This window comes from Pleuronectes platessa, chromosome 2 (genome assembly GCF_947347685.1).
Source record: "Pleuronectes platessa chromosome 2, fPlePla1.1, whole genome shotgun sequence".
NCBI classification, from domain to species: domain Eukaryota; kingdom Metazoa; phylum Chordata; class Actinopteri; order Pleuronectiformes; family Pleuronectidae; genus Pleuronectes; species Pleuronectes platessa.
In genome coordinates, this window is record NC_070627.1 from 17,610,170 (window position 1) to 17,636,904 (window position 26,735).

The following is a 26,735-nucleotide window of genomic DNA, read 5'->3' on the forward strand; positions in this document are numbered from 1 at the left end:
TTGAAAGCCAATGTATAAAATTATATCATGTCCACTTTGATATTTATTTATTTATATATATTACACCACTAGTTTTAAAATCCATTGTGACCCCCTTTTTTTATTGTAAGACTCTGTTGCTCATTTTCAGGTGTTAATAAATCTTTTCACTTCATCTTCCTTAGTAATGCAAATTTTGATCAGACATGAAATTATGTCTCACTCAAAGGATACTACAACAAATTTGCCTCTTGGGAAAATATACTTAACTCCTTTCACAGTTTTTGACTTTTTCATGCAATCAAATATAAATTGTCCCATGTAATTAAAGTTGGAAGTGAGTCATTTATTCGGCGAAGGTGGAAGATATTGTCGTTAGGAATGGAGTATATTTTTATGTGGTTAATAGGACGGAGCGTTCATGTTTTATTGAAAGGTCACATTCAGCTGAACACACAAATGCCTCACAGACTGAAAACTTAAATTTGGTGCACGGGTAAATCTCTAAATTCTCACCCAGTTTTTTTGGTAGATGGTGCACTAAGGGTCAAACAGATCAAATTCCTCATACACCATCAGCACGTCTCTTGCGCTAATACGGAAATTAAAATCTCTGTGTACATAAGTCTCAGTTTAGTCATCTTTTCACCTTCATGTCATTTGTCCATTTCCCCCCCGACACCCTTTCATCTCTCTCCAGATTTCTCTCCTTCTTCTTCTCTCCGTCTCTCACCCTCCGTCCCTCCCCTCCTCCCCCTCGCTGTGAAGGTCATTCTAATAAAGAGCTCTCGTAGGACAGAGCTGCTAATTGCTCCGGGGCACTCTAGCTGGTTTCAGATCCAAATAAAGGCACATCGCTTTCTTCGGAGCTCCTCTGCCTCTTGCCCTCCATTCCTCCACCTCCCCTCTTCACCTCTGTTCCACCATGTTAAATACAATCTGCGTATTAGCCATGTGGACTGTCATTGCCTGACCTGAGCCTCCATTACCTCTCAGGACAGGGTAGGAGAGATGAAGGGGAAGCTGGGTATTTTTTCATGCTCATGATCACAGGATGATTTCCAACTGGCACACGTGCACACGCACATGCACACGCGTGCGCTTTACCTCTTTAGGAATGTACAACTCGTGATTTTAGGCCCTGATAAATGAGGTGTGCACGAAGTCCGCTCCTTCTACAAATATTTGTGTGTGCTGTGTGTGTATGTGCGCATATCTTTGTGTCTGTCTTCAGTATTTCGAACAGACAGCAGTCTGCAAGCTGGTAAATCACTTACTGCACTCTAAAGGAAGGGTCGAGATGAAGGCAGGAGTGTATGTTTGCCCCGGTCATACACACATACGGAGCGATCTCATCGGTGTGGAATGTGCTGTGTGTTTACCTATGGCTCCAGAACCCACCTGACCGAGGGAGGCTAATCTTTATGGGTTCTGTAAACAGGGACTTTGTCTTCAGAGAACTGAAGTTGGGCGAACAGACACACAATTCACACATGCACAGGGGCATGCAGGTTAGAGAGGAGGGGCGAAAAAAGCCTATATGGCAGGTTATATACTGTACAGCCAATAAACACACATGCACGTGCTGAGGCTACACACACACACACACACACACACGTGAACGCCCACCCAAAGACAAACTGAGCATCATGTGGCAGACAATCGTGCAAAAGGATAGAAGAACTTCTCTGTTTATGCAGCAAAGGACTTTCTTATCATTTGCACTCTGAGCCCTTCTCATCTTCTCTTTACTCCCCAACAGCAGCACTGGCGTCTTCATTAGCCAGCTGCAGAGCACACTGCAGGTCACAGCGCTACAGGCCTGCGCTGCTAGCCCCTCTCTCTGGGTGGATGAGGCTCTTTGAAGCCAGTGAGCGCAGCCAGCCAGTAGTAGATATTGGCCCACATCTGACTATCTGTCTGAGGGATAATGGAGTTCACCTGTTAGCACTGGAGCAGGGCCAGGGCCTCAGCAGACATCTAGCATTAGCCCTTTGCTGTTAGCCAACCTGTTAGCGCTGGCTGGCAGCCAGAATAGCCTGGAGCGCTGCTGTTAGCTGCTAGCTTTAGCTCCGTGTGAGGGACTACCTGGCCACCCCGCTCTTGTATCCTGCTGCAAATCTGACTAGCATGTCTGCATGTGGCCAGCCGCTGAGGAATCAACCAAACGTGGACAGGGGAGGTGATGGAAAAAAGAATTGTGCAGTTGGTTTTCAGGAGTGTGTATGCGATTGCTTGTGCGAGAATGTGTGTGTGTGTTTTCTTCAGCTTTCCTCTGACCTCATTCTATTTTACCGAGGCTAATGCACGTCAGCCCAGAAATGCCACGCAGATATCCCTCCTATCTCTCGTCCTCTCATTTTGCCTTCTGTCATTCTATTCGAGGTCTTATAGAGGATGTTACAGAAGACTTCTGAAACATATAGGCTAAAATACTAATATACTATAATATTATACTTTAGGTTGTACTTAATGTAAATGTGAGCCTATCGATCACTTTTGGAAAAATACATTTATGTTTAATCAAAAGCTTCAAATCAAATGTCAATTATTATTTTTCCCTAGCAATTCACTCATCAGATTATGCTATCTCAAAAGGACCTTGTAAAAATGTATATCTCAATATAACGTAAAAATTGAAATATCAAACGTGTTTATGTGCATTGCAGTGACGCACACTTTCTTTCTGACGTTATTTTAACCACATTTATGGTGATCCTGCTCTTTGAATCAACATGTCTCAGCATGCACAAGGTAGCCTAATTAGTTAAATATCTGCTTGCATGAAAAGATAAAGCGGAGGCCGCCTTAGTGGCAGGATATATAGGAGGAGCAGGCTTTGGTGGAAACTCTGCCCTGAAACTATGATTATACGAGAACACCTTGTCTCTCCAAGTCACAGCTGCAGATTAATAATGCGACCTGTGTTAACTTATTTATTTTCTTTCCTTCGCTGCTTCTCTGTGTCTTATTTATTTCTCTCGCGTTGCATTTCTCCGCTCAGTGTTCCTGCATTGACTCGCTCACTTGTAAATCCCAAGAAGTGATTAATGGAGACATGAAGGCCCAGCTGAGCTGATAGCTGGGTTTGTTCTGGGGTTTGGGGTTAAAGCAGAATCCCCCAGGGCCAGTGTCACAGTTTATTTAGTGGAGGAGCCTTTGCCAGCTCTCACTGGGAGAGTATGAGAATATGGGTGTGTAAGTGTTTACGAAATTATGATCTGTCTTTGTATGTCAGCGTTTGTGTCCCTGTCAAAGCACAGAAATGAAAGACTGTTTTTTGATGCTTTTAAGAGACAAAACCTGGAGCTGCTGCACTCACAGTAAATAGGACATTTTGTGAACACAATGGCACAAACCAGGACATAGTTTGTGACTGTCAATTAAAAAAAAAGAAATAAAGCATAACCCGGTGTAACAGCTAAACCAAATATGTTATGAATCCACGCAGCCTCTCATTGTCAGCAGAAGCTCCTCAAAATTCTGTTTCCTGATTACCAAACAGGTTACAGCTCCAATTCCTCAGATTTCTGCCTCAGTTACGGTGCCTCCTTTGCTCACAAATATTGATTGAACTATCAAAGATTATAGAAATAACCGATGTGGATTCTATTTTAGGGTGAAAACTTTAATGTTTCCCGGGGCTGAACCTGCCACTAGTTACCAGGTATAACCAGAGGGGGGAAAGACAGCGTGCCGAGAGTAGGTGAAAGACTGATAATTCAAGAGTCAGATGAAAGTAGATAGATGATGGAGTGTAGATACTAGTACAGACAATTTTTTCCCTCAACCCCCTCCCTCCCTCTCTCTCTACCCCACACTTTCCCTCCCACCCTTATTCCCTCAGTTCTTTGCCTAATAAGCAGCGTTCCTGTGAGCTGATGCAAGGCGGAGGAAACAGAACAGGCGTTCTGGGACTGCTGAAAATATTCCCACATGAGGCATAACATGATAAAGACTTATTATCTCACTAAGCTGCTGTAAACACAGATGCACACATAAATACACACTGTACACAACTCCCGCTCGCACATACAAACACACACACACACCCATTCACAGAAAGTCAAACTGGTCTGGCTTTGCAGTTCTGACGAGCAGTGACCAGGAGGAATCTGACAGAGCCAATCCCTCCAACAAAGCCTGAGAGTCAGCCGCAGTGAGCCAGCTCACTGGGCATTTGGCTCGGCCTGTTTGAACTCCACACACCCGGAGCAGTGGGAAGGAACAGAGGGAGAGTTGCATTGCAATTATTATTAGTGCAAAATTTTCGGGAACATCTGAACAAGCGTACGTGTCGAAACAGGAGCCATCCCATCTCTGCTCCGCTCGTCAATCACACCAGACTCACACATAAACACATGCACCTAGCATGTGCTTTGAGCTAATCCATTACAGTACAAAGGCAGGTGTGAGCCTCTTACACACACTCACACTCATACTCATACACACACACACACACACAAAAACACACACACACACGAGTCATCAGAAACATGTTGAGTCCCATTTCCCTTCTTGTCTTCTCCATCCCAATTAAAAGGCAAAGGAGGTCTTTTATTTCCCGCTCCTCCAAACACATTCTTTATCTCTCTGATCTGCGCTCCTCCTCCCTCCCTCGCCTGGTCCCCTTGGGGTAGTGGGAATGTCTCTCCCCACACTCTCTCAGGTCAGGGGTTCAGCTAGAGGGGGTCTGAGCTTGTAGAGAGATGGAGGGAGGGAGAAAAAAGACACATTGGAGGAGTGAGTGGCAGGTTGAGGCAGGCCTCATGCACGGGCAGCCACCAGAAACACTTAAACTTAAAGCACTGTGTATATGTGTATTATAGTCCTAATCAGAGACTTCAGGGTAGATTTATGCCCCTGCCTTTTCCCCGACCTCCATTACACCAGCTTATATACACCCATTACAGGATATGACAAAGTACACACCCTTTAGAGGAGCATACCACATTGCCTGTGTGACTGTGTGAAAGATAGCGCATGCGCTCATGTCTTAACACACTCCCCACTTTCCCATTAGGTCCTTGTCCACCTGCGAACTCTGTCTCCTGTCCGTCTTTATCTCTCCTCCCCTCATTGCTAATAAGGTCAATGAAGAAGAGTAAGAAGCAGATGGGTGTACAGTACATTACAGCTCAGAGCTATAGAGAGTGGGCTACGTATAGCGGGCCGGTGATTCATGCTTAGTGAGACGTGTTATGATGTGAGGAGTTTCTACTGCATTACAAAGTCAGTGGACTGTGCAGAGGGATATGTTGATCACTCAGCACGATGCCTTGCTTCATAATATTACCTCAGGGAGCAGTTTGACCCTAGGAGAGATCTGGATGAAGGTGGGAGGAGACAGGAGGAGTGTCGGGAAGAGAAGTGAGGCTGGAGATTAAGTGACTACAGCTTCAAGTGTGACGATGAAGTTCTACTTCTCGGTCTCAACTTCGCAGGCAGACGGTGCCAGGACAGGGGAGAGTCAATGGGGAGGAAAAATACTGCAGTGTGATAGGTGCTTTTAAAGCGTTGAACTGTCCATTAGCACCTAGTGTGTTAGCCCATCCAAATGAAAAAACACATTGGACAAAATTGGTCTCAGCACAAGGTCCACGCAGAAGCCAGTGTGGGGCTGTAGGGCCTTAGCCGTGGCAACAGCTGTTTCAGGAGGCCTTGAGAAATGTGCCTCTGAAACCTCGGATGCTACATGATTGTGATCAGAATTTGGCTTGTGCAGCTCAAAACATTGGAAAATTACATTTAGCATTTTTACAGAAATATGTCTTTCTAGAAAAAAACAGCAGCGGGCATTTTTTGGGGGGAAAAAGACAAATTGGTGTAGGAGTTTTCAAATGTCTTTTTTTTTCTCAATGCATTGGCACAAAAAAATTCTATTCATCTACATTGTGTTGAGGCAACAGCGGAAGAATCAGTGATTCCTCAGAGGAAAAGAAAAAGTTTCTCCCGAAAGATTCTCCTATGAAATGCCTTTTATTGTTTCCCCAGAAGGCCTGGGTTGTATGCCTCTGAAAGATATTCACACACACAGAAACACACACACAGTTGCACACAGATGGTGGGTAGAGTGCATCGATGGCGTTTTGTGTACCCACTTCGGGTTGCTGAAATAAAAGCAGTGGAACTTTCCCCTTTAAAACTATGCGCCCGCGTGTGTTAATTTCTAAAACTGGATGAGGCAGAAAGACGAGATTGAGCTTGTCATTAGGAGTTCACAGCCTGCGTGCTTGCATGAAGGTTTGTTTTGTTTTGTATTAGCTACCTTATGTGTGTTCTGCACGCGGATGTGTGTGTCTCTGTGTCTCCTCTCCCACGCTTCGACTCCTAACGATGGCAAATGTGCCTGTGTGTTTGCACGGCGTTGTTTCTCAAAAACAACAACACATCCAGGAACGGCTCGTTTTGTCAGGTTTTTGCAGAGGGAACATGCTCTAATTAGAGAGGCCCTATGAAGACGCATCAAACAGATCCTTTCTCAAAGACCAACCTGCTCGTGGCTCACACACAGCGCGCGCACATGCCACCTCTGATTATTGGAGAGATGTGTGTGTTATTTAACTATATAGCCGAGTATTAACTGCCTTGTCAGTTTAGATTTGCTGCACGTCTGATCCAAATCTATTGATACGCTCCTAGACACACATTTACATGCAGGGGGGAAAAAAGTGTCTGCCTCAGGTGTTGCTTTGTGGCCGCTGGGGCATGTTTGTGTGCAGGTGCCTCACGTCTAAGCGTCCCTTTCACAGTGCACATGCACACACACGTACACAAACGCACACAATTCACTTTTCTCTCTCAGCGGGTGTTGACTTTAGTTTCCTGCCTTGTTTGTTAACTCAGATCGGAGCAAGGCTTTCTACTCCAACTGCCCAGGTCACTTTTGTTCAATCGCTGTGTTGTTTTTGCGCCATCCACCACCGCCTCCCACTGACCCCCCCCACCCCTCTGCTGTTCTCAGGTGCCAGTGATGATGGTGGAATCAGCCTCTGAGACAATTCGAACAACGCCGTCCAACCAGAACGGAGTCAGCAGCCTCAGCAGCCAATCAGACGGAGGAGGAGGTAGAGAGGGTGGATCCAATGGAGACACCAACGGAGAGATCAGTCCAGTCGACTTACTGCACCTGCAGCAACAACAGGTGTGTGTGTGTGTGTATGTGTGTGTTTCACAGGCTACATTTTGTGACAAATTTCAGACTAAACACTAGTTGTATTTTGGTACTGGTTGCCCCCCTGAAAAATGTCCGAATCAAGGACATGGCTCAGGGTTAGAGCTAGGTAAGTAGTGGTAATGGTTAGAGTTAGTATAAGTCTACTTAAATCTACATAACCTATCCTTTGACAAGATTTGTGTGTGTGTGTGTGTGTGTGTGTGTGTGTGTGTGTGTGTGTGTGTGTGTGTGTGTGTGTGTGTGTGTGTGTGTGTGTGTGTGTGTGTGTGAGAGGTGACATACTGTACATACAGTATGTGCTTTTTTAAAACCTGTTTTGCAAACACTCCCACTTGTGCAACTCATGTGCTTCACATTATGTACTTTACATTGTCTAGAGCGGCAAGACCGGGCCGTTACATAATGTACAGATGTGACAGCATGTAGTCAGCCTCACTCTGGTAGGTGTCAGCCTCGTATGTGCAAACTGTGGAAAGCTCTGACAGGTTGGCTCGTCGGCGCTTTAATTATCCACCGTTCGTAATGGGCCAACTAATTCCACTGGGACAAAGTTCACTATAATAATTTATACACATGTGGTTCCTACTGATTTATTGTTACACGTTGCTAGCAGAGAAAAAAAAAGGTACCTGGTACCTGCAGATTAAGCTCTGCCTCGGTGAGACAAGCCATTTGTCCCTGTTGTGGGGATCATACATATACTTAATATTCTCAGTTTACAAACACACACACACCATAGGATTCAGATACTCCTGGAGTAAGTGTGTATATGCAGCATTTTTAGCCTACAACCTACAGAGTGAGGACATTTTTGGGAAGTGAGGAAGTTTTGGCCGCTCATGTGTGTGTTTGTGTGTGTGCATGTGTCATAGTTGTGGGAGAGAATTCTTTCTGTTTTATCCTTTCATGAATCCGACAAGTAGTGTTTGTATGTGTTTGACACTTCAGCATGTAGTGTCTCGAGCAATGATATTTATCTTGTATCCTGTTAGTCAGTTCCCAGTCAAACACAAACTTCAACCCCTTCACACACAGACACAGACACACACACACACACATACTGGCCACTGTGTCAAATGGAATTTCCAAACTTCCCGGAACGTCTTGGATGATATTCTACATTTTTATTTCTCATTCCCCCCAAAAATCCACTGGGCTCTTCTGATTGCTCCCTGAAGGACTTAGGCTTTTGCACATAATACACTCTACACCACACTTTTCAGCCAGAGGTCCCTCCATTAGTCATTTGTCCATAACTGGGCAAGAATGTTTGCTGAGTGTTGTCATCTGATGATGGAAACACACATGTTGATTCATGTTGTTTTAGTCACCGATGTGGCATTTGCTGCAACTGATGATATTATTAATAAAGACATTTTAGGGGGGTTATAAACATATAGAAAGTATGTCACTTTCTCTCTCTTTCTACTGTGTGTGTCTGCCCATCACAGAGGGTCAATGTGAGTTCTGGGCTCGCTAACACCAGCTGATTTTCTAGTTGAGGAAACCCAGAGGGGAAAAAAGAATCAGGGTTTCCTCCCTGCTGCTAAAATAATTCCCCCTAATTATAATGATGGAGCTTTAGGTGAATGAAGAACACTCAAGGCCCTTCACTCCTGTCCTGCTCCCCCCTCCTTCTCCTGACTGCATCCTCACCCTGCTTTCTCAGCAACCTTCAGACGAGGACCCACACACACACACACACCGTGCACAAACGCACACACATATAAACACCAAAACCTGTAGCTCATACAAAGCAGGTCTTTATTCTCTCGGACGCGTCTCTGCTCTCTATGTTTTTGCACCTGTGTATATGTGTGTGTGTGTGTGTGTGCGAGCACACACTGGTATTTCCTCTCTTGAGCGGGTTACCAACCACAAACATACCTCCCTCTCTCCATCCATTTTTCTCTTCCTCTCTCTCACTGTACTTCTTTTCCTTCTATCCGCTGTGGACCATGAAAGTATAGCACAACCTTTCCTCCAGATCCTAGCCCTACCTCACAAAAACATCCACACATATATAAATACATACACAGTCTTTTATTGTAGTAATTCCCTATTTACAGCTTTCTATTCTGCTTAATTTGCACAGATTGAACAGATTTGAGTTGTCAGGAGGCAACTGTGCTATGGATATTTATCTGTTTATTTCTGCCTCCTATTTGAACAATTTGCAAGTTAGGCAATATTGCACAACTAACGGTAATGGTGTCTCAAGTGGACTTGATTTCAAGTGATAGAGGAAGTACTAAAAAATGTACTCAAGTAAAAGTTGCAGTGAGTAACTTACTACCTAATACAAAGGTCTACTACATTATTATGTCGGTGGTATTTCTTTAGCGGTGAGTTCTGCTGCTGCAGGAGGCGGGATCTAATGTTACCTGTCCGCTCTGATTGGATCATGAGACCAATTCCCCTATAATTGAATACTGTAACACCATGCACTATTAAAAAAATAGTCTAGAAGAAAACACATATATACTGATACACTGCATATAGTGGAGTTGAAGCGAAAAGTACCCCTCCAGTGTTGGAGGTGGCTCAGCATTGGGTTGCCCACATACACCTCTTCATCACCCAGCCCTCTCTCCCTCACCCTGCCTCACCCCCTGGATGAGATGGGATTCAGTGCCAGTGAGCATTGCTCTGATACCACAACCAGCTGATATTTTTATTTGTAGGCATATCTTTTATCTCAGTCTTCTATCTTCAAGACCTAGGGCAGAGCTGTTATTTCTGCAATTTGTCTTATACAATTAAACATAAAAGAATATCCAAAATCCGATTTATACTATTAATCTATTTTTACCGATATATTTTTTAAATCAAATCTGCTTTGGAAACACAAACTGTCCCCAAACAATGTTTATCCTATTATTCAAACTGATTATTTAGCTGTATATCTATTGTCAACTTCCTTGGTTCATAAGGGTATTTCAGGTCCTCATCCCCTGATCAATCAAACTTCTTGATTTAATTAAGTTTGTGTGTGGTATAGCCATAAAGAGACTGCATTTTCAGCCCTCCACTCCTAAAATCCATATCGTCTGATACAGACAGCCCCTATTCTGACACTTGTTACCTGACAACATTGTATGAGAACCTGCTTTCTTTCTTCAACCTGAAAATCTTCGGTGTACCTCTTTCTCCTCCTCCTCTTGTTCCCTTCTCCTCCACGCTTGAGTCTCTCACCTGAAGGTGCAGTGCAGACTAGTGTTGGTGCTTAAACACCATGCCAGTGTGCACTGAAGCAGAAAAGACACACCGACATACACGCACAGACACACACAGAACTCCTGACACCGGCCTGTTGTCAGAACACAAAGCCGTCTTTTCCTCAGCCCCCTGGGGAACCTTGGAGAAATCACAGCCATCTCCAGCCGTCAGAGCCCTCCACCGGCCTCTCTCTCTCTCTTTCCTTCTCTCTCTCTCCAAGTGTCTCCATCTTTCGCTCACTCCTTTTCCATCACTGTCTTTCTCTTTAGTAAATGTTTTGTAGTATCATAGATAGATAGATAGATAGATAGATAGATAGATAGATAGATAGATAGATAGATAGATAGATAGATAGATAGATAGATAGATTGATAGATAGATAAAGGCAGATAGAGGTAGATGGTCATAATGGGGTTGAGGGAGTGCATGAGCGGATGGAGTGAGTCGAGGAGATGAAACATATAGCCAGAGGGAATGTAGGTAAAAGGAGGGGTAAAGAGGCTGCATATTGGGGGAGGAGGGCATTGGAGGGCTGGAGAGGAGGAATAGGGGGGCGAGGGAGGTGTGTAACGCTGAGACGTGTCAGAAAAGGGCGCCTGGGCCTCCCTGTGGAATGTGGCCTGTCTGCCTCCCCAGAAAGAACAGAGCAGGAGAGAGGGAAGAGATCGAGAGAAGAAAGGGAAGAGGGGGCGAAGACCAGTTCTGCCCCATCATCGAGGGGTGAGAGCAGGGAGGGAGGGGAAGGAGAGAGCAGTGGGGAAACAAAGAATGGCGTCAAAGGGGGGAGAGGAAGGAGAGGTGGAAAAGTGAGAGTGCAGCAAGAGAGAGAGAAAGAGAGAGAGAGAGTGTATGGCACTTTGTAGAGGTGCCGGGCACGGCTGTAGACATGAAATGATGCATAGCAGAAGAGAAATGTAAGCAGGATAAATCCTAACAAACCTCAAAGTGTGTGCGTGTGTGTGTGTGTGTGTGTGGCTGGGTGGAGGGTGGAGGGTGCTCTGACGAGAACCAGGTGTCTTTAGTTCTTGCCTTTTCTTTACGTCTCTCATCTCCCCCCCTTTTTTTGCAGATGTGAGTGCACACTTTCAGGCCTCATCACTCCCCCTCTTCTCTCCTCTGTTCTCACCCGTTTCTGTCTCCTCCTTTTCTCTCGCCATCAATTAATCGCTTCTGGTGCTTCCAGCAAGTACGGCAGTGGTGGCTGGTGATGACGGCAAGAGTAGCACAGGGAAAAGAAGGAGGGAGACTAAAGAGAAAGTGATGGTGACAAAAAGGTGCCGTTTCCTCTTAGGAGTGCCACTCGTCAGTCGGCTAAACCAACCACCGAGGGTTTTTTCCTCTTCCTCTTTCTCTCAGTATTTTTCTCTCTCTTGCACTTAACTCACTCTTACGTGCAAATAGAAAGTGAGAGGCAGATTGTAGTGGCGGTTTCCCTTCCCAAAGGGTTTAAAGGGAACATTGGTTGAGAAAAAGGCAGTTTTCGAAATTGGTTTGGAGCTTCGATCCCCACTCCCATTTGTCACGTTCTATTTTTTCCTCAGTGCTTCCCTTTTTCCTCTCTCGCATGCACACACGCGTTCTGACAATCTTTGTTTCTCCCCCTCTTCCATGCACACAGGCAGTTACACACATGCACCGAGCTGTTGTGAGTTAATGAAGGGTGTAATTAAGGAGCCACAGTGATGACTGGAGATCGGGGGGAGCTGATACAGATCTCAGATATACACAAACACTGATGATAGATAACTGTTTTTTGTGTGAGCACATGTGCGAGAGCTGTGCATATGGGTTTAATGCCGGGAGTGCTTTGCGGACAGATGTATGAGACGGGTGTGTGCGTTAGGAGACGCTGAGAGACGCTGGACGATTCAGATAACGTATGGCTTCCTGCTAGATTGGCTAGACTGAGTAATTATGACCTGTAGAGATGGAAGTGGGGAGGTTTTTTGAGACATATGTGATTCTGCAGCGCCGGCTGTTAAGCCTTTGCTAAATTATGGGAGGTGAATGTTGGTCACTCGGACAGTTATGTCCCATTTGACCTCCAGCTCTCCACTAGAGTTCACTTTCAGGTCAGGAGTGCAGGGGCGACGATGGTGAAGGGGTGGCTGCTGGAGAGGAGGAAGTGGTAAAGTGAAAAAAATACACCTTTTCTGGTTTCTTCAAGCAGTGGGCTTTAATTTACTGCGCCATGCTTGTGTGTTGTGCATCTGCATGAAAGGTTGCATCCCATGTGTGTCTCTGTGTCAATTTCCTGACTGTCTGTGTGTCTGTAACTCGTGTGTGTGTGTGTGTGTGTGTGTGTGTATGTCTGTCATATATGCGAGCAAGTAAATCAGTTCCTGGCCTCTCTCTGAGTGCTGTCACCTCCTAAAAGCTTTCCCTATAGGTCTGTGCCCGGCCTTTCTCTTTATGTCTGGGGTCAGCGTAGTTCACAGGTCACCGGAGGTCATGCTGAGACAGAGGAGGGGCCAATCAGGTTGCCTAGCATCACAGAACACCCACTGCTGTTACCGCGGCGATACAAAGAGACCTATAGAACACCAACTTCCTCTAGGAATCTTAAAAGCACCAGTAGTTCCCTTTATCTGTCTTCTCTGACTTCTCCTTGGCTTTTCCTTCCCCTGTCACTCTTTCTTTATATGAAGCTAATAGTGATCGATTAAGGCTGTTACACTTATAAACACACACGAAATGTCACAAACACACCTGCACGTACAAATCTCATGGTCATTAATGGGTTTCACATGAATCCCCTCCCTCATATCCATCATTCAGTGATTTTTTTCTCACACTGAGTCCTAATTCTGACTTGCTGAGATGTTGTATTTATGAGTACCCATAAAACATTTTTACTGCTTTTTCCAGCCAGGCCATTGAGTGTTGAAGAATCCACTGAGTGAGACTTGGAGAGCAGATTTTTGTTCTTACTATTGACGTCCTTTCAAATGCTTTCCTTACATTTCTAACACACAACCATGGTTTGACAAGTTTCAGATATCACGGTTATAGATGTGTTATAAATGTCTGATAGAGCTCACCAAAAAACTTAAAATAGGGGCTAATCTTTCCCTCAGAAGAATTATGTAGGTTCACAAGTGTGGATAAAGAGTAGACAACGGACAGTAGGCATGGTCCACCAGGCCATATCAGCCAGCATGAACACAGTCACGGCTGGTTGACCCCACCAGCCGAGAGGCTCAGAGACAAGAATAGACAGAAGAGGATGTGTGTGTGTGTGTGTGTGTGTGTGTGTGTGTGGGTGTGTGTGGGTGTGTGTGTGTGTGTATTTGTCCTGCCTCTGTTGTGGAGACTGAGGTATGTACACACATCCCTAGGCACCTGAAAGGGTTAGGTTGTGTTTGGTTGCCATGGGAGTGTTTCGAGGCACTTGCGCTGCGTAGGCCTCGCTAGGCTGTCAGGTAAATAACACGCACACACACAGCCTCAGACACACAAGACACACATGAGACAGAATGGACACTCTTCATGAAGAAGTTCCTGAGGGTGTCAACTGTTGACTCTCACTCTTCAGAAAGGTATTGCCATGGTCGCAGAGGCCTTTTTAAGAGGTCGAAGGTCAGCGAGCAAAGCTGCATGACCTCATTACTATTACTGGTCAGTGACACTGGGATGTGACTCTGTGTGTGTGTGTGTGTGTCTGTGTGTGTATTTTTGTGTGTGTGAGTGCGTGCGTGCTAACGCCTGTTCACTTCGGTCACTGTTTACCGCTCCCTCTTTCAAAAAGCAAAAGCCATAACTGCTTTTAATTGACAGCTGCTCATATTCACAGTTTCATAGTTCATTATGGGTGAAGCACTCAAACTTGAGAGCATTAGTTTACAACAGCCTCGTTCCTCCATCTACTCAAACAGATCACACAAAAGCCTCATATCGTGCTCCTGGTGTCCCCTCTTTTTTTAAGTGGCCTCACTTTTTCATACCCTCGCTCCGAACTCGGAGAGAGAGAGCGATGGACAGTGAGAGCGGAGCGAGAGAGAGGGTAAAAAGTAAAGACAAACTGTTCAATGCTTACAAGGCTGCTAGGCAAGTAGTTTCCCTGGAAACAGTGGAGAGCCCGGGATGCACACAATGAACACACATACACATCACGTACACAATAGCTGCGGAGGCCTAAAGTGTTGCTAATTAGCTAGTCTGTGCTGGTTCTTTGTGCGAGCCATTTTAAAGGAGAGATTAGAGTCAACAGGGAGGAGGACAGGAATGTAGCTCTTCCCTCTCTCTTTCTTTCGTTCTCTTTCCTCTCGAGCTCTGGGACTGAGCCTGCTGGCATTTTATTTTTTCTTCTTCATTGACAAAATGCATTTGTTGTCTTGTTGGTGAAGTTTTCCATAGCCCAGAACATCAAGAATACAAGTAAATGCAATGAAACTTAAGAGTAAAGTAAGTTAGAACCTGCAAGAACTGCGAGGTAAATCATAAAAAAAGATACCAGCAATTGCCAACTTATTCTTCCTGGTTTTCACCCAAATACTGTAACATATTAATAAAAATAAAATGCCAAAATAAAATGCAGAAAATAGCTTTAAAATTGTTTTGTTAATCGCCCAATTAAAGAAAATCTACTGATTATAACTATTAACTCATCATTTTCATTGCTTTATGATTAATAGCAGAACTTTAAATTGTTTAAATGGAGATAAAAACCTTGTGTGTACATGACTGAATGAAGTAAAGTAGATCAAAGTTGAACCATGCAGGCAATATCTGCAAAATCTCCTTACGATAATAAAGATTAGGAAATAACAAATCTGACATAACTTAAGTAATCATATTTTTTTTTTAATTTGAAATTAACTGTTGTAAGTAATTATATTTAATTGGTGGCTAAAACCTGTGTGACTGTTTATGGCTGCCTGTTCCCCAGCTGTTACTGAGCAGATTTATAACTCTTAACAAACTCTTAAGTTTGACAAAAGTCTTACTGATAGAAATTTTGCTAGATCAACAAAAGTAAGACCTTGTCAAGTAAAAAAACGTTTTACAAGAATAGAAAAATAAATTAAAATTTAGTGGGCTTTGGGTTATTTTAAGCTGAAAAATGTGCCCGTTCACATCTGGATGGATTGACCCTCTTAAATCACATAGTCCAGCACAAGTACACTCACACACACACTTTTCCACTTCAAGAACACACCCCAGCCTTTCTTCTCTTTTTGGGAGGTTAAACATTTTGTGCTGGTTTAGAAGTTTAACTTCATGTACAGCAGCCAGCCTTTGTTGTACTTGCCCCCTTCCGGTGTTTGTATGTGTGGTATGAGTGTGTTTGAGTGTGTGAGCGTGTGTGTGTGCTGGTGTGTGTGTGGTAAGGGTGGGTGTGAGGGTGTGTCCACCTCCATCGCCACAGCCACAACCAGGTGTGAAAACCCTCTGAAGCAAAAACATGAAAGAGTTTTATATCCATCGAAGTGGGCAGGCAGACTAACAGTTTTGCAGGCCACTGACAAAGAACGTGTTTTTCTGTTTAACCAATAGGAGTCTTAATGTGTGCATGCGTCTGTGCGTGCATGCGCACATGGCAGACAGTCTTTGTTTGTGTATGTATGTGTTTTCCCTCTGTCTCCTGAGTTGAGTCTTGGCAGTGTCTTGCATGTGTTATTAGTTAGATTTTTTTCTTTTTTTGGTTATTAATAATAACAGTTAAACGGTTTCCATATGTGAGGCCTGGTTGCCAGGCTAGTGCTATCCTCATCATGGGCTGGCCTCGCACAGTCTCCGCTCTCAGGAGTCGCTCTCGCCGGGCAGCAGAAAAAGCTTAAACTCTGGAGGTCGCCCAACCGGGACCTTAAACCTAAACGGGCTTGTCTTCCCAGGAGCGTGACCAAACCACTTAACTGTCCTACCTTATACAAGATGAGGCCTAAATATTACAAGGTACTCTGTGTGTGTCTGTGGCTGTGTGTGTGTGTTTTCCGCTGTGGGCTTGGTCTGTCTGGAGTGAGACCTTCCTCTCTTGCCAAACGAGCTGTGTTGAAAACCACAGGGAAACTTCATATGTGTATATAATGTATGACGTGCATTTGTGTGTGTGTGTGCGTGCGTGAGGAAATTGGGAAACTGCTGTAGAGCTATTTGCCATCAATTAGATTTCTGGACTGAGATGAGGCAGTAGAGAGGGAGCAGCTTTTATTCTCAGGAAGGGGTTTCCTCTCTGTAGTGTCTATCTCTCGATGCCCCTCTACGCTTCACTTAACAGGGAAAAGCTGACAACATCTCCTTAAGAAGATTTCTGTGTGTGTGTGTGTGTGTGTGTGTGTGTGTGTGTGTTCTAGACGTGTGTGTAGGATGATGAATTGTGTCATGATATAGAGCAGTCCTGGGTATTCAGGCAGCTCCTTTTTATGGCCGTGCATATACCCCTGTGAATCAATAGAAACATTAGATGAGTGTCGGGACGTAGTTGAAGGGGAGAGGTTTTCTCGTTTCGCAAAACAGTTTTGAACTGAAGAGAACCATCTGGAAAACGGCAGCGTCCCGCGAGTTTAGAACAGGTCCCTTTTGTGAAAAATAGGATGTGAAAAAAAATATCTAAAATCAGCCAGCGTTTTCAAACATTACGGCATATTTTGAAGTTCTTTTGGAGTTTGTGAGTTTTTATTGCATTGGCTCTTGAACGCGGTCTTTCCTCTCTTTAATGGTCAGTCTGGGCCCAGAGAAGCTTGCTTCAGCCGTTTAAAAAACCTCAGCCCTCGAATGGTGCCGTTATATTGCGGAAACATTACATTAAATAGCTGAACGGGATTACGGCTGGCTGGTATTTCTGAAGGTGTCCCAGATAGTTGCACACTCGACGGCGGCCTAAACGGAGCGAAGTAGTCCTTGTTATAGTGGTGGACAACTGGTTTGAAGTCCACGTTGCTATGAGCAAAAACTAATGGCCGGGGCTGGAAAGACCTGATTAATACTAGAAAAGGAGAAGGCGTACGTGAGGAAGAGTTTGGAGGGAAGGGGCGAAATCTTGGCAGAGCATAGTTTATTTGTAACCCACCATGAAATTGAGCAGCTTTAGCAGGCTTTGCTTAAGGCTGCCTCTTACCCCTATATGTTTACCCCCTGGAAACCCCTGATCTGTCCTAAATATATGTACCACTCCCTCTTTCCTTGCCCTTTTGATTTATAATAGATAAGTTAAAAGGGTAACACTGGATGTGAAATAGTGTGTTCAAGCAAATGAGCTCCTCCATTGTTATTTCTACAATGGACAAACTAAGACTGAAAATTTCCATTTCAGCTTCTCACAACAGTGTTGTTTGTTCTGCTGCTTCTATGATTAATTTAAGACCTTTACTTACCCTGCTCAGTCAGTTTCAATTTAGGTAAAAAAAAATATACTACAAACAAATAAAAGATAAATGATTTATTTTAAATAAGTCAGTAAAATATAATACTATGAAAATAATCCAAAAACAGTCCAAACTATATAAACAACAGTATAAAACTGTAGGAAATTGTTATTTTTATGATAACGTAATGAGAACCCTGCTGCCAGTTCATTAGTTCATTCAACAGGAAAACTTTTAACTTTTAGTGAACCTGCTACAAATCTATAACAACCATCCCTTAAACATTCTTGTGCTAATCCTAAATGCGGCTTTACCTTTAGCTACCTATCCTGTACCTGCCCACTCACAGTTGTGGCTGTTTGTTTGACAGTAAAGGGACGTGGGAGTCCGCTCATACGGCCAACAGCTGCATTCACAAGCTTGTTTCCATTGGTAGTCCTGGACAGTCTATTTTAGGCCTTTGTCTAACCCAAATCTGCTCTCATAATTTACTGAGGCGGTGAATAAGGGTATGGGTAACAGATTTCTAGAGAGGATTGAAGGGTGTGGTGTGGGGTGGGGGGGGGGGGGGGGGGCACAAGAAAGACAGAATATACTTGGATAGATGCCAGCAGACGTTTTGCGAGTTATACGTTATATGGAGAGGCAGAGTGATGCCGATGGAGGGAAAGAAGGACGGAGTGATCTGGGAAAGCACACTGGTTTTTGTGGTGACTGACAGTGATGCATTTGATATGTGAGATTCCACCGCGGGTGTAACCAAGCCTTCACTCACAATCGCCCAGAGTCACCTCTCCAGTAATCTGACTGCACGGTGTGTGTGGGTGTAAACACTTGGCCAGCCTCTGAAGGCAGGTGAGCTCGCACTGTACTGTGTCATCCTTTTGACAAATTTGCATGCTTTGTAGATTGTGTTACATCTTTTCAGTCCCGTTTCATCTTCGTATCTGGTCATGACTCCCCCCTGAGTATCCAGAGAAAGAGAAGGGAATCAAAGATGAGAGATTTAGAGCCAGAAAAGGTAGTGGAGAGTAGCGAAGACCAAGTCAGGAGGGAGAGTAAATCAAAGTAGAAAGAGGGGTTTATTGGAGTTTCAGGGTGTTTTTTTTTGGTGCCAAAGTGAGATGGCGCATGCCGTGCACATGGATACAAGGGATCACCAAGGTGACCCATGAGGACGGCAGCATCGACGCAGCTTTAGCTCGGCTTTCAGCTTCAATGACAGCACTCCAGAACGAAGATCCACTGCTCCTCCTGAACCTGGTCTCTTCCACTGATCCAAAATCAGACAGCGTGCAGGCCTGTAAGGAAGCAGCAGGGTGTGACAAGCTCTCTTCTACATCTTCACCTTGTATCTATCTCCCCGTCTCTCCATCTATTGTTCTCTCTTGGGGAAGAGGAGGGATAGAGGAATGGAGGAGTGTGGCGTTACAAGCCTCTCTTCCCAGGCTGCTGAGCTATAGTAAGGCAGACGGGGATGCTTGTTTGGCACAGTGGAGATCTGAAACATCTGAATCACTTGCTTAGTCTAGCCAGGTTTAGCTCTGTCCTGGACAGATTAGGAAAAAACGAGCCTCTCACTCACCCTTACTTGTGCTCCTTTCTTTTTTTTGTTGCACTCTCTTCATCTTGGTCTATGAGTGAAGAAATCTGATACCACCTGCCTCCCCCGTGCCCTTCCTAACTCCCTACCCTCCTCCTCCTCCTCCTTCTACCCCAAGGACAGCCCACTGTCTGCCCCGGGGGCTGTTTATCTACGGGGGGAGGCGAGGAGGAGAGGGTAGAAGGGGGACGGGTTTGTTTCGTTTCGGCCGTCAACAATGGACCTCAGTCAGTGCTGACGGATTACTCCAACATATGGTACCCACCTGTCTCTCTCTCTCTCTCTCTCTCTCTCTCTCTCTCTCTCTCTCTCTCTCTCTCTCTCTCCATCCCTCTCTCTCTCTCTCCCTCTCTCTCTTTCTCCATCCCTCTCTCTTTCTCTCTCTCTCTCTCTGTGTCTCTCCCTATCTCCCTCTCTTTCTGTCTCCCCCTTTCCTCCCCCCTCACTCTCCTTCTGTTTAGATTTCTTTGCTTATTCCTGCGCTCTCTCTCTCGCTGTCTCACCCAAACACACTGGGCGGATTAGAGGCCAGATTCATCACACACACAGACCTGTTTGCTTTAGCAACCTGAGCCAGGCGCGCACACACACACACACACACACACACACACACACACACACACACACACACACACACACACACACACACACACACACACACAAACACACACATAAACACACACACACACACACACATCCATCTAAGGAGGCCTTGTTACATGTTGGTTGTTACCTTTTTGTTCTTATCTGAGATTCAACTCGTAACTTGACTACTCAGCCTTGGTAGCGGTGCAAGTAAACACACACACACACACATACTCACAAACCCACCGCAGGATTAACATCATATATCTATCCATTTCGTCTAATTAATTCTCGAACTGCCCCATGACCCTCCCTGCCATGTTAGGCATTTTTACAAATCCTGTTGAGGAAAGAAACTAGCATTTACTCTCGCTCTCTTTCTCTCTCTCTGTGTGAGTGTGTGTGTGTGCGTGTGTGTGCATGTGTGTCTGTGTGACCCTGCTGAATTAAAAAATGCACTATTATTAAAGGCTGTGTCAGAGGCGATGATTTACAGAGGGGAGCGATGACAAGTCAGAAGAACTCACACACTGAACTGACACACACACACACACACACACACACACACACACATACACACACATATACAAACTCACACTGTGCTCTCAGGCCTCCAAGCTGAGCGGTGACCTCCTCACCCCTCCTTCCCCTTCCTCCTCCTCCTCCCTCCCTCTCTCACTCTAATAAAACCTGTCTGACACCACTGATGTGTGTGTGCGCATGCATGTGTATGTGTGTGTGCGTGTATGTCCTGCGCGGCAGCACAAAGACTCTGTTGTTGGGCCTCCCTCTTAGGCCTCCCTCATATTTTCTTTAAAGGTGCAGTGCACCCCCAAGAATGCCACAGGGGGAGCAGGGAGTTGAGGTTGGGGGAGTCTAGGTGGAGCTGGTGTGTGTGTGTCAGTCGGTGAGTGTAGGAGGGGGGGTATTCTTTACAATACTACAGCCCAGCCAGGTCCCAGAGAGAATGTGAAGAGGAGGAAAGAAAGAAGGGTCGAAAAAGAAGAGGGCTTCTTGACGAAGTAGAAATGAGAGAGTTAGGCTGTAGTTGCCGATGGCCTCGGTCTCTTTCTGTGTGTGTGCGTCTGTATCAAACCTATGATTGATAACTATCAAATTAAACCATAGATTCAGTGCAATCAAGTGTACAGGCACAAAAAAGATCTGTACTGACGTATGAAAATAAAGGTGATGAAGATGCACACGTTTCCTCAGTCGTTGCCATTATTCCCTGTACTGCAAAGGAAGAGGGGAGGCTGTGTTTAAATCATCAGCCTCTTTACCTTAGCTCACGGCTGGCGTCAGAACTGTTGTGTAATTGCCTGCAGTTTAGTAAGTCAGGAAATAATTTAGTATGATGGTGTAATTGTTGACTAGAGCTGTGTTTGAACCGCTCTGAAGAGCTGGGCAATGTCATGAAGCTGGGATCACACTGTGTTAAAGTTTTACAAACATCAACTACAATAATAATAATAATGGTACATTTGATTTAATGGTCATGACACTCAAGGTCAACTCACATCAGATAACATCAACAGCAATAAATCGAACAATCACCATTAAACATACAATCAACAGAAAAAGTAATAAAACATAATTACCATCAACAGTGCAGAAGAGCACAAATTGGAAATACATTTAAATCAATAATTGTAGCAAACAGAAATAAAGATAAGGTACATTGAAAGGAGTTAGAGTGAGTACGTTCAAAATTGAATCATGTAAGAATATATAAATTAAAAGCTGAAAAAGAAGAGTATTTTATTGTAATACATAACAGTGGGACAAAGATAAAAGAATTTTACATTTGCTATACATCTATATCAGAAAATACTCTTATCATAATTGCCGGGTCCTTTACTACTGGAAGTTATAATTTTAACAGCCACCTGTTAGCCAGCACTAAACAGTTGTTTCCTGTGGTTTTCTTTACCATAGTTAAATTCAATACATTTGCCTGTAACTATAGAAGTGTGACATATTTGAATGAACGGGTATCTAACTCCATAACTCAGACATATCTAGACGATCACATGCCGTGTTCATTTCTTTCTTTTCTCTCCCTCACATGCACATACATCCATGACTACAGGCAGAGGAGAGGAGACAGGCATCACCTCTGCTTGGTTTTAGCGTTTATGAAAGCCATAAATGGCTCTTTAATATAGTGGTAATCAGGGTGGTAATTTGGGTGGAATTGTCCCTTATTGTTGCCAGACATGCCTCTCCAACTCCTGCCAACACACACACATATATATATACACACATACGCACGCACACACTCACACACAGACAAACACACACTCTCACTCTCGGGCAGACAGGGTGTTCAAGCAGTAATTCACACCACATGCCAACAAACTGGGCGGTTGTGTTTTTTTGGTGTTGCTATGTGTGTGTGTGTGTATGTCTGTTCTTGCTTTAATGCTGAGGTCAAACCAGTAAATGGGAGGGGGTTCCCAAGATTTTTGTTAAAGTGTTAAAATACATGTGTGTATGCGTGTGTGTGTTTGTATAGGCACATCCACAGCCACATCTGTTTGTGTGCGTGTGTGTGTGTGTGTGTGTTTTAATTGCGGTCTCAGCAAAAGTAGCAAGTGTGTTCGAAACAGATGGTTTTCATCACTCCGACTGCACAGAGAACTTCTCTCGCTTTCTGTCTCCCTCTAATTTCTCCTCTCTGTTTTTGAAATTAAACTTTTCTTAATGTGCGCATGCTTCTAATTTGACAAATCATTAAATATGTGACAGGGTACAGTAAGCGTGTGGTGCAATGTTTCCCAGCGTTACATTCTTCAGTAGTTGCGAGATAAAAAAACGAATTTCTCGTGCTGCGCGGTTGAGTAAGAGCTTCCATGGTAAAGAACGTCCCTCATTCTGGCCGTTAATTTGTGGTGTCCATGTGCACACACATGCACGCGCGCAGACACACACACTCACTCACACATAGCACACCCACACAGACTTTCATAAATCAATATTTACTAAGGAACCTTTCCCCTTTTGAGTCAGAGGAAGCAAATGTGCATCCTGCTGTCTCCCCTCTGTCATGAGGGTGTGTGTGTGTGTGTGTGTGTGTGTGTGTGTGTGAAAATGCACTTACAGTAAGTGCAGAGGCGACTCATGTGTTTTGACATGCATGTTTTCTTGTTTTGTTTTCTCAGCGTTTCAGTCATTCCAACAAAAATGTCTATCCCTCAGGGGCTGATTCGTCTCATTAGAAGGGAGCTCGAGTATTTAACACTGCAACAAACAACAAAGAAAAGCATTGAGATAGTGGAAGACATTTACACAGTTTATAATATAATTAAGGCTGAGGAAGAAGGGAAAAGGGAGAGAAGAAGAGGAGCGACAGTGGGAGGAATGGGAGAGGTAACAGTGTGTCGAAAGGATGAATCGGCAACACTCAAGGGCAGCGTGAACGAATGAAGACAAGAGCTAGTGAGCAATGGTGTCATTGGTTTGAATAGACAGCACTGGAGGGTAGAGAGGAGAGGAACGGGAAGAGGAGGGGGAACGGAGAGGTGGGTGGTGGTTAGTCACAGCTCTTTAGGGCACATCAGGGCAAATGGTTCCTTACATCACTCTGACACACGCACAAACACCGAGCAACTGACACATATGAAGTTGTGCTGACACACTTTTGCCTCAGAGGATGTGGAAATCCCACTTTGCACCTTCCTCTGAAAAGAGAGGAGGTGGAAGAGGAGGAGGAGGAGGAGGAGGAAAGAGAGAGAGAGAGAGAGTGAAACAGATGGGCGAGACAAAGAATGGAAAGAAGAGATGGACAGAGATTGCAGTGAAAGAAGGTTTTGGATGAGTGGGGACTAATTTAGTCACGTAGACACACACACACACACACACAAGTGCAGATACTTGAGCATGCTGTGTGTGTGCCAGGTGGACGTCTCAAGTTGAGGAAACCAGAGCTGACAGCTTGGCAAAAAGAGAGGGTACAGTGAGTGGCCAGAACGAGGGAGGGTTTCTGTGTTCCTCTTTTATCTGAATCATGAAAGTTTGATCGTATGGCTCTGGGTTGTTTGAAACTGAACATACACACATATCGTTGAGTGGTGTGTCACTTTAATGAGTGTGTTGCGCTTAAATACTGAAGGGAATGTGACTCTATATGTGTATGACAACATCCTATCATTTCTCTCTCTAGGCGATCCAGGCAGCAAGACAGTTCCTCCTCCAGCAGGCCTCTGGACTGAACTCCCCTGGCAGCAACGAGGTCAAACAGAGCGCTGTGCAGGTCAGAGCGCACACACACACACACACACACACACACACACACACACACACACACACACACACACACAACCCAAGAGTTTGGGTTCGTCCTGACTTTGACTTTGTCAGAATCTGTATATTATTAAACCCCTGGCTGCTCCAGCTTTGCCTTCACCAACCTGCCACGTCAACTACACTGTGTGATATAGGCGCGTACTTTTCTCCCCCTTTCTCTCCCTCTGTCTGTAGCTCTCTCTCTTTCCGTGAGTGCAAGTGTGTGTCATAGTTAGTGCGTCTGCAAGTGTGTGTGTGTGTGTGTGTGTGTGTGTGTGTGTGTGTGTGTGTGTGTGTGTGTGTGTGTGTGTGTGAGAGTGAGGCCTGTGGAGTGATTGGATAGTGAGCTGTTTTCAGAGTTGAATTCCACAGTAAGCAGAGAGAGTGGGGTTAGCTGGAGTGCAGGATCCCCACTGAAAGACACTTGAGGAGACACACACAAACACACATAAAGACAGAAAACACACACACACACACACAGAAAGCACACACACATTTCTACTATTAGTTTATTTATATACTGTAAATATCACATGTGACATTACCTCTGGCAGTTTCTTACAAGGATGTGATGTGCAGAGTATATGCACAAGTGTGATTTGTAGCTGCATGTAATATCAATAAAGTGGGGCCATGGGTATAATAGAGCAGCGAGCAGTCTGGCTATTGCACTGCTCTTCTCATTAACGTGCCACATGATAAACAGCTGGACCGTCGCAGTCTGGGAAATGAAGAAAGACATGGCCGAGAGAAAAGGACGGATGTGAGTCAGAAGCAGGGATAAGGTCAGGTTTCACTTGTGGTGTGTGTGAAGCTGGTGAGGTGCTCATTGTAAAAATGGGAAACTTTCCACATGTAAAGGTAATAATCCTGCACAGGACGTCTCGATAAAAGGTAATTATTTGCAGCTTTGCCCCAGTAGAGTGATATGCTGCAATGGATACGTGCAAATAATAATACATGAAATTCATGCGTCGGGTAGTGACCTCTGGGAAGTGCAACTGACTTAATGCCTGCTCATTACTGAAGATGTCAGAAATGGGATAAAAATTTAAAAAAGGGATCTTGCGGATTACACTTTAATCAAAACACGGACTAGAATCAGAATCACTTTATTTACACAGGATAGAAACTGGCTGTAGATATTACATGGTGACTTTGACAGGGGTAATAAAATAAAATGAATGTTAAAATATTCTACGGATTAAAATTGCATTCATACCATAAATCAACACAAAATGAGACCTAAAAGGAGATTCACAAGTTCAGTCATTCACTCTAACTCTGTGTCTTTGTGTCTGGACTCCCTTGCTTCACCATTTTCATACCACCACACGTTGTATAAATCTACAGTGGCAGTTGATCCAGATAGGTCAGTGTTTGCCAACAGACCCTCCTCCTGACCTGGGTCACATGCATGTTGGACACTACTCCACTGTGGTCAGCAGGCGGGGAATAGGCCTATAATTATTTTAATGTTTGAATATTTTTCATTTTCTAACTCATTTTCTGAAAAGCTAGAAAAGCTTGAAACGTTAGACTGTAGTGTAAATCTACTGGTTGACATGGAAGTGTATGGAAGTCCACTCGTGTCCATGTTGACAGGGGATTAACCTGTAACAGCAGTCTCACATAAATTGGGTCAAACACAGGTCCAACACACATGTAGTTGACACAATTCAAGCATATATCTCTTATATTAAATAAATATTATTGTTGACTGTCTTCTTGCTCTCTCTCTCTCTCTCTCTCTCTCTCTCTCTCTCTCTCTCTCTCTCTCACACACACACGCCACACCACCTCTTCACTCTCCATCTCTGTCTTGTTTGTTGGTGCCTTGCCCGGGTACCCTCGCTGTTCTCTCTAGGGCATCTAGGATACATCTCTGTTGTCTGAGCTGTCAGCTCACATGGCCCCACACACCCTGTCGACACACACGCACACAAATGTAAATCCAAGGGGGATGTGTGTGTGTGTGTGTGTGTGTCACAGTCATAAACACAGACACAAACACCAAAGCACAGTCTAGGCCAGTTATTTGTGCAGCAGCAGCACTGAAGCAGTTTACTTCAGAGCGAAGCTGGCTACTGAGGTGCATAGAAATGTCCTAAGTACTATAATTTCCATCTTCAGGATCATTTGTAAATTGCAGAAATTGCACTCAGTTGCTGTAATTGAAGCAATCATCCGTCGGCCACAGAGAGGGTGATCGAGCGCTGCAAGTGAGTGGAACCAGAAATTTAATCTGGTCATTTCTTGAGGTGGCAAGTATACGCTGTACTGTACGGTGACACAGGGGCTCACATCAGGAACAAAATGGCCGTCCTCAGGTTGGTTCCTGCTGGGCTGCTCTCACACATGCAAATGAACCTGAGCCAATAATGAGATCTTTAGGAGCTCGATAATTAGATTTTTCCCTTCTCTCTGAGGGAGAACGACGAAGGCACACAGGGAGGACTTCTTTTTTTTCTTGTCTTGACTTCTCTAGAGAAGCCTTGGTCTACACTGACAACCCCCCCCCCCCCCCCCAACCTTCCCTCCCCATGGCCCCTCACCTCACCCTTCATGCTTCCCCATCATA

The 26,735-nt window shown here is 44.6% G+C and overlaps 1 protein-coding gene across 1 annotated transcript in view; it reads left to right on the forward strand.

The window, feature by feature from the left end:
- foxp4 (forkhead box P4) overlaps nt 1–26,735 on the forward strand; it is an 81,150-nt gene that overhangs the window by 25,240 nt on the left and 29,175 nt on the right. The window contains exons 2-3 of the mRNA XM_053445290.1: nt 6,944–7,123; nt 24,033–24,122. Of these exons, the coding sequence (XP_053301265.1) occupies nt 6,953–7,123; nt 24,033–24,122 (261 nt within the window). The 5' untranslated portion in view covers nt 6,944–6,952. The remainder of the gene's footprint in view (nt 1–6,943; nt 7,124–24,032; nt 24,123–26,735) is intronic.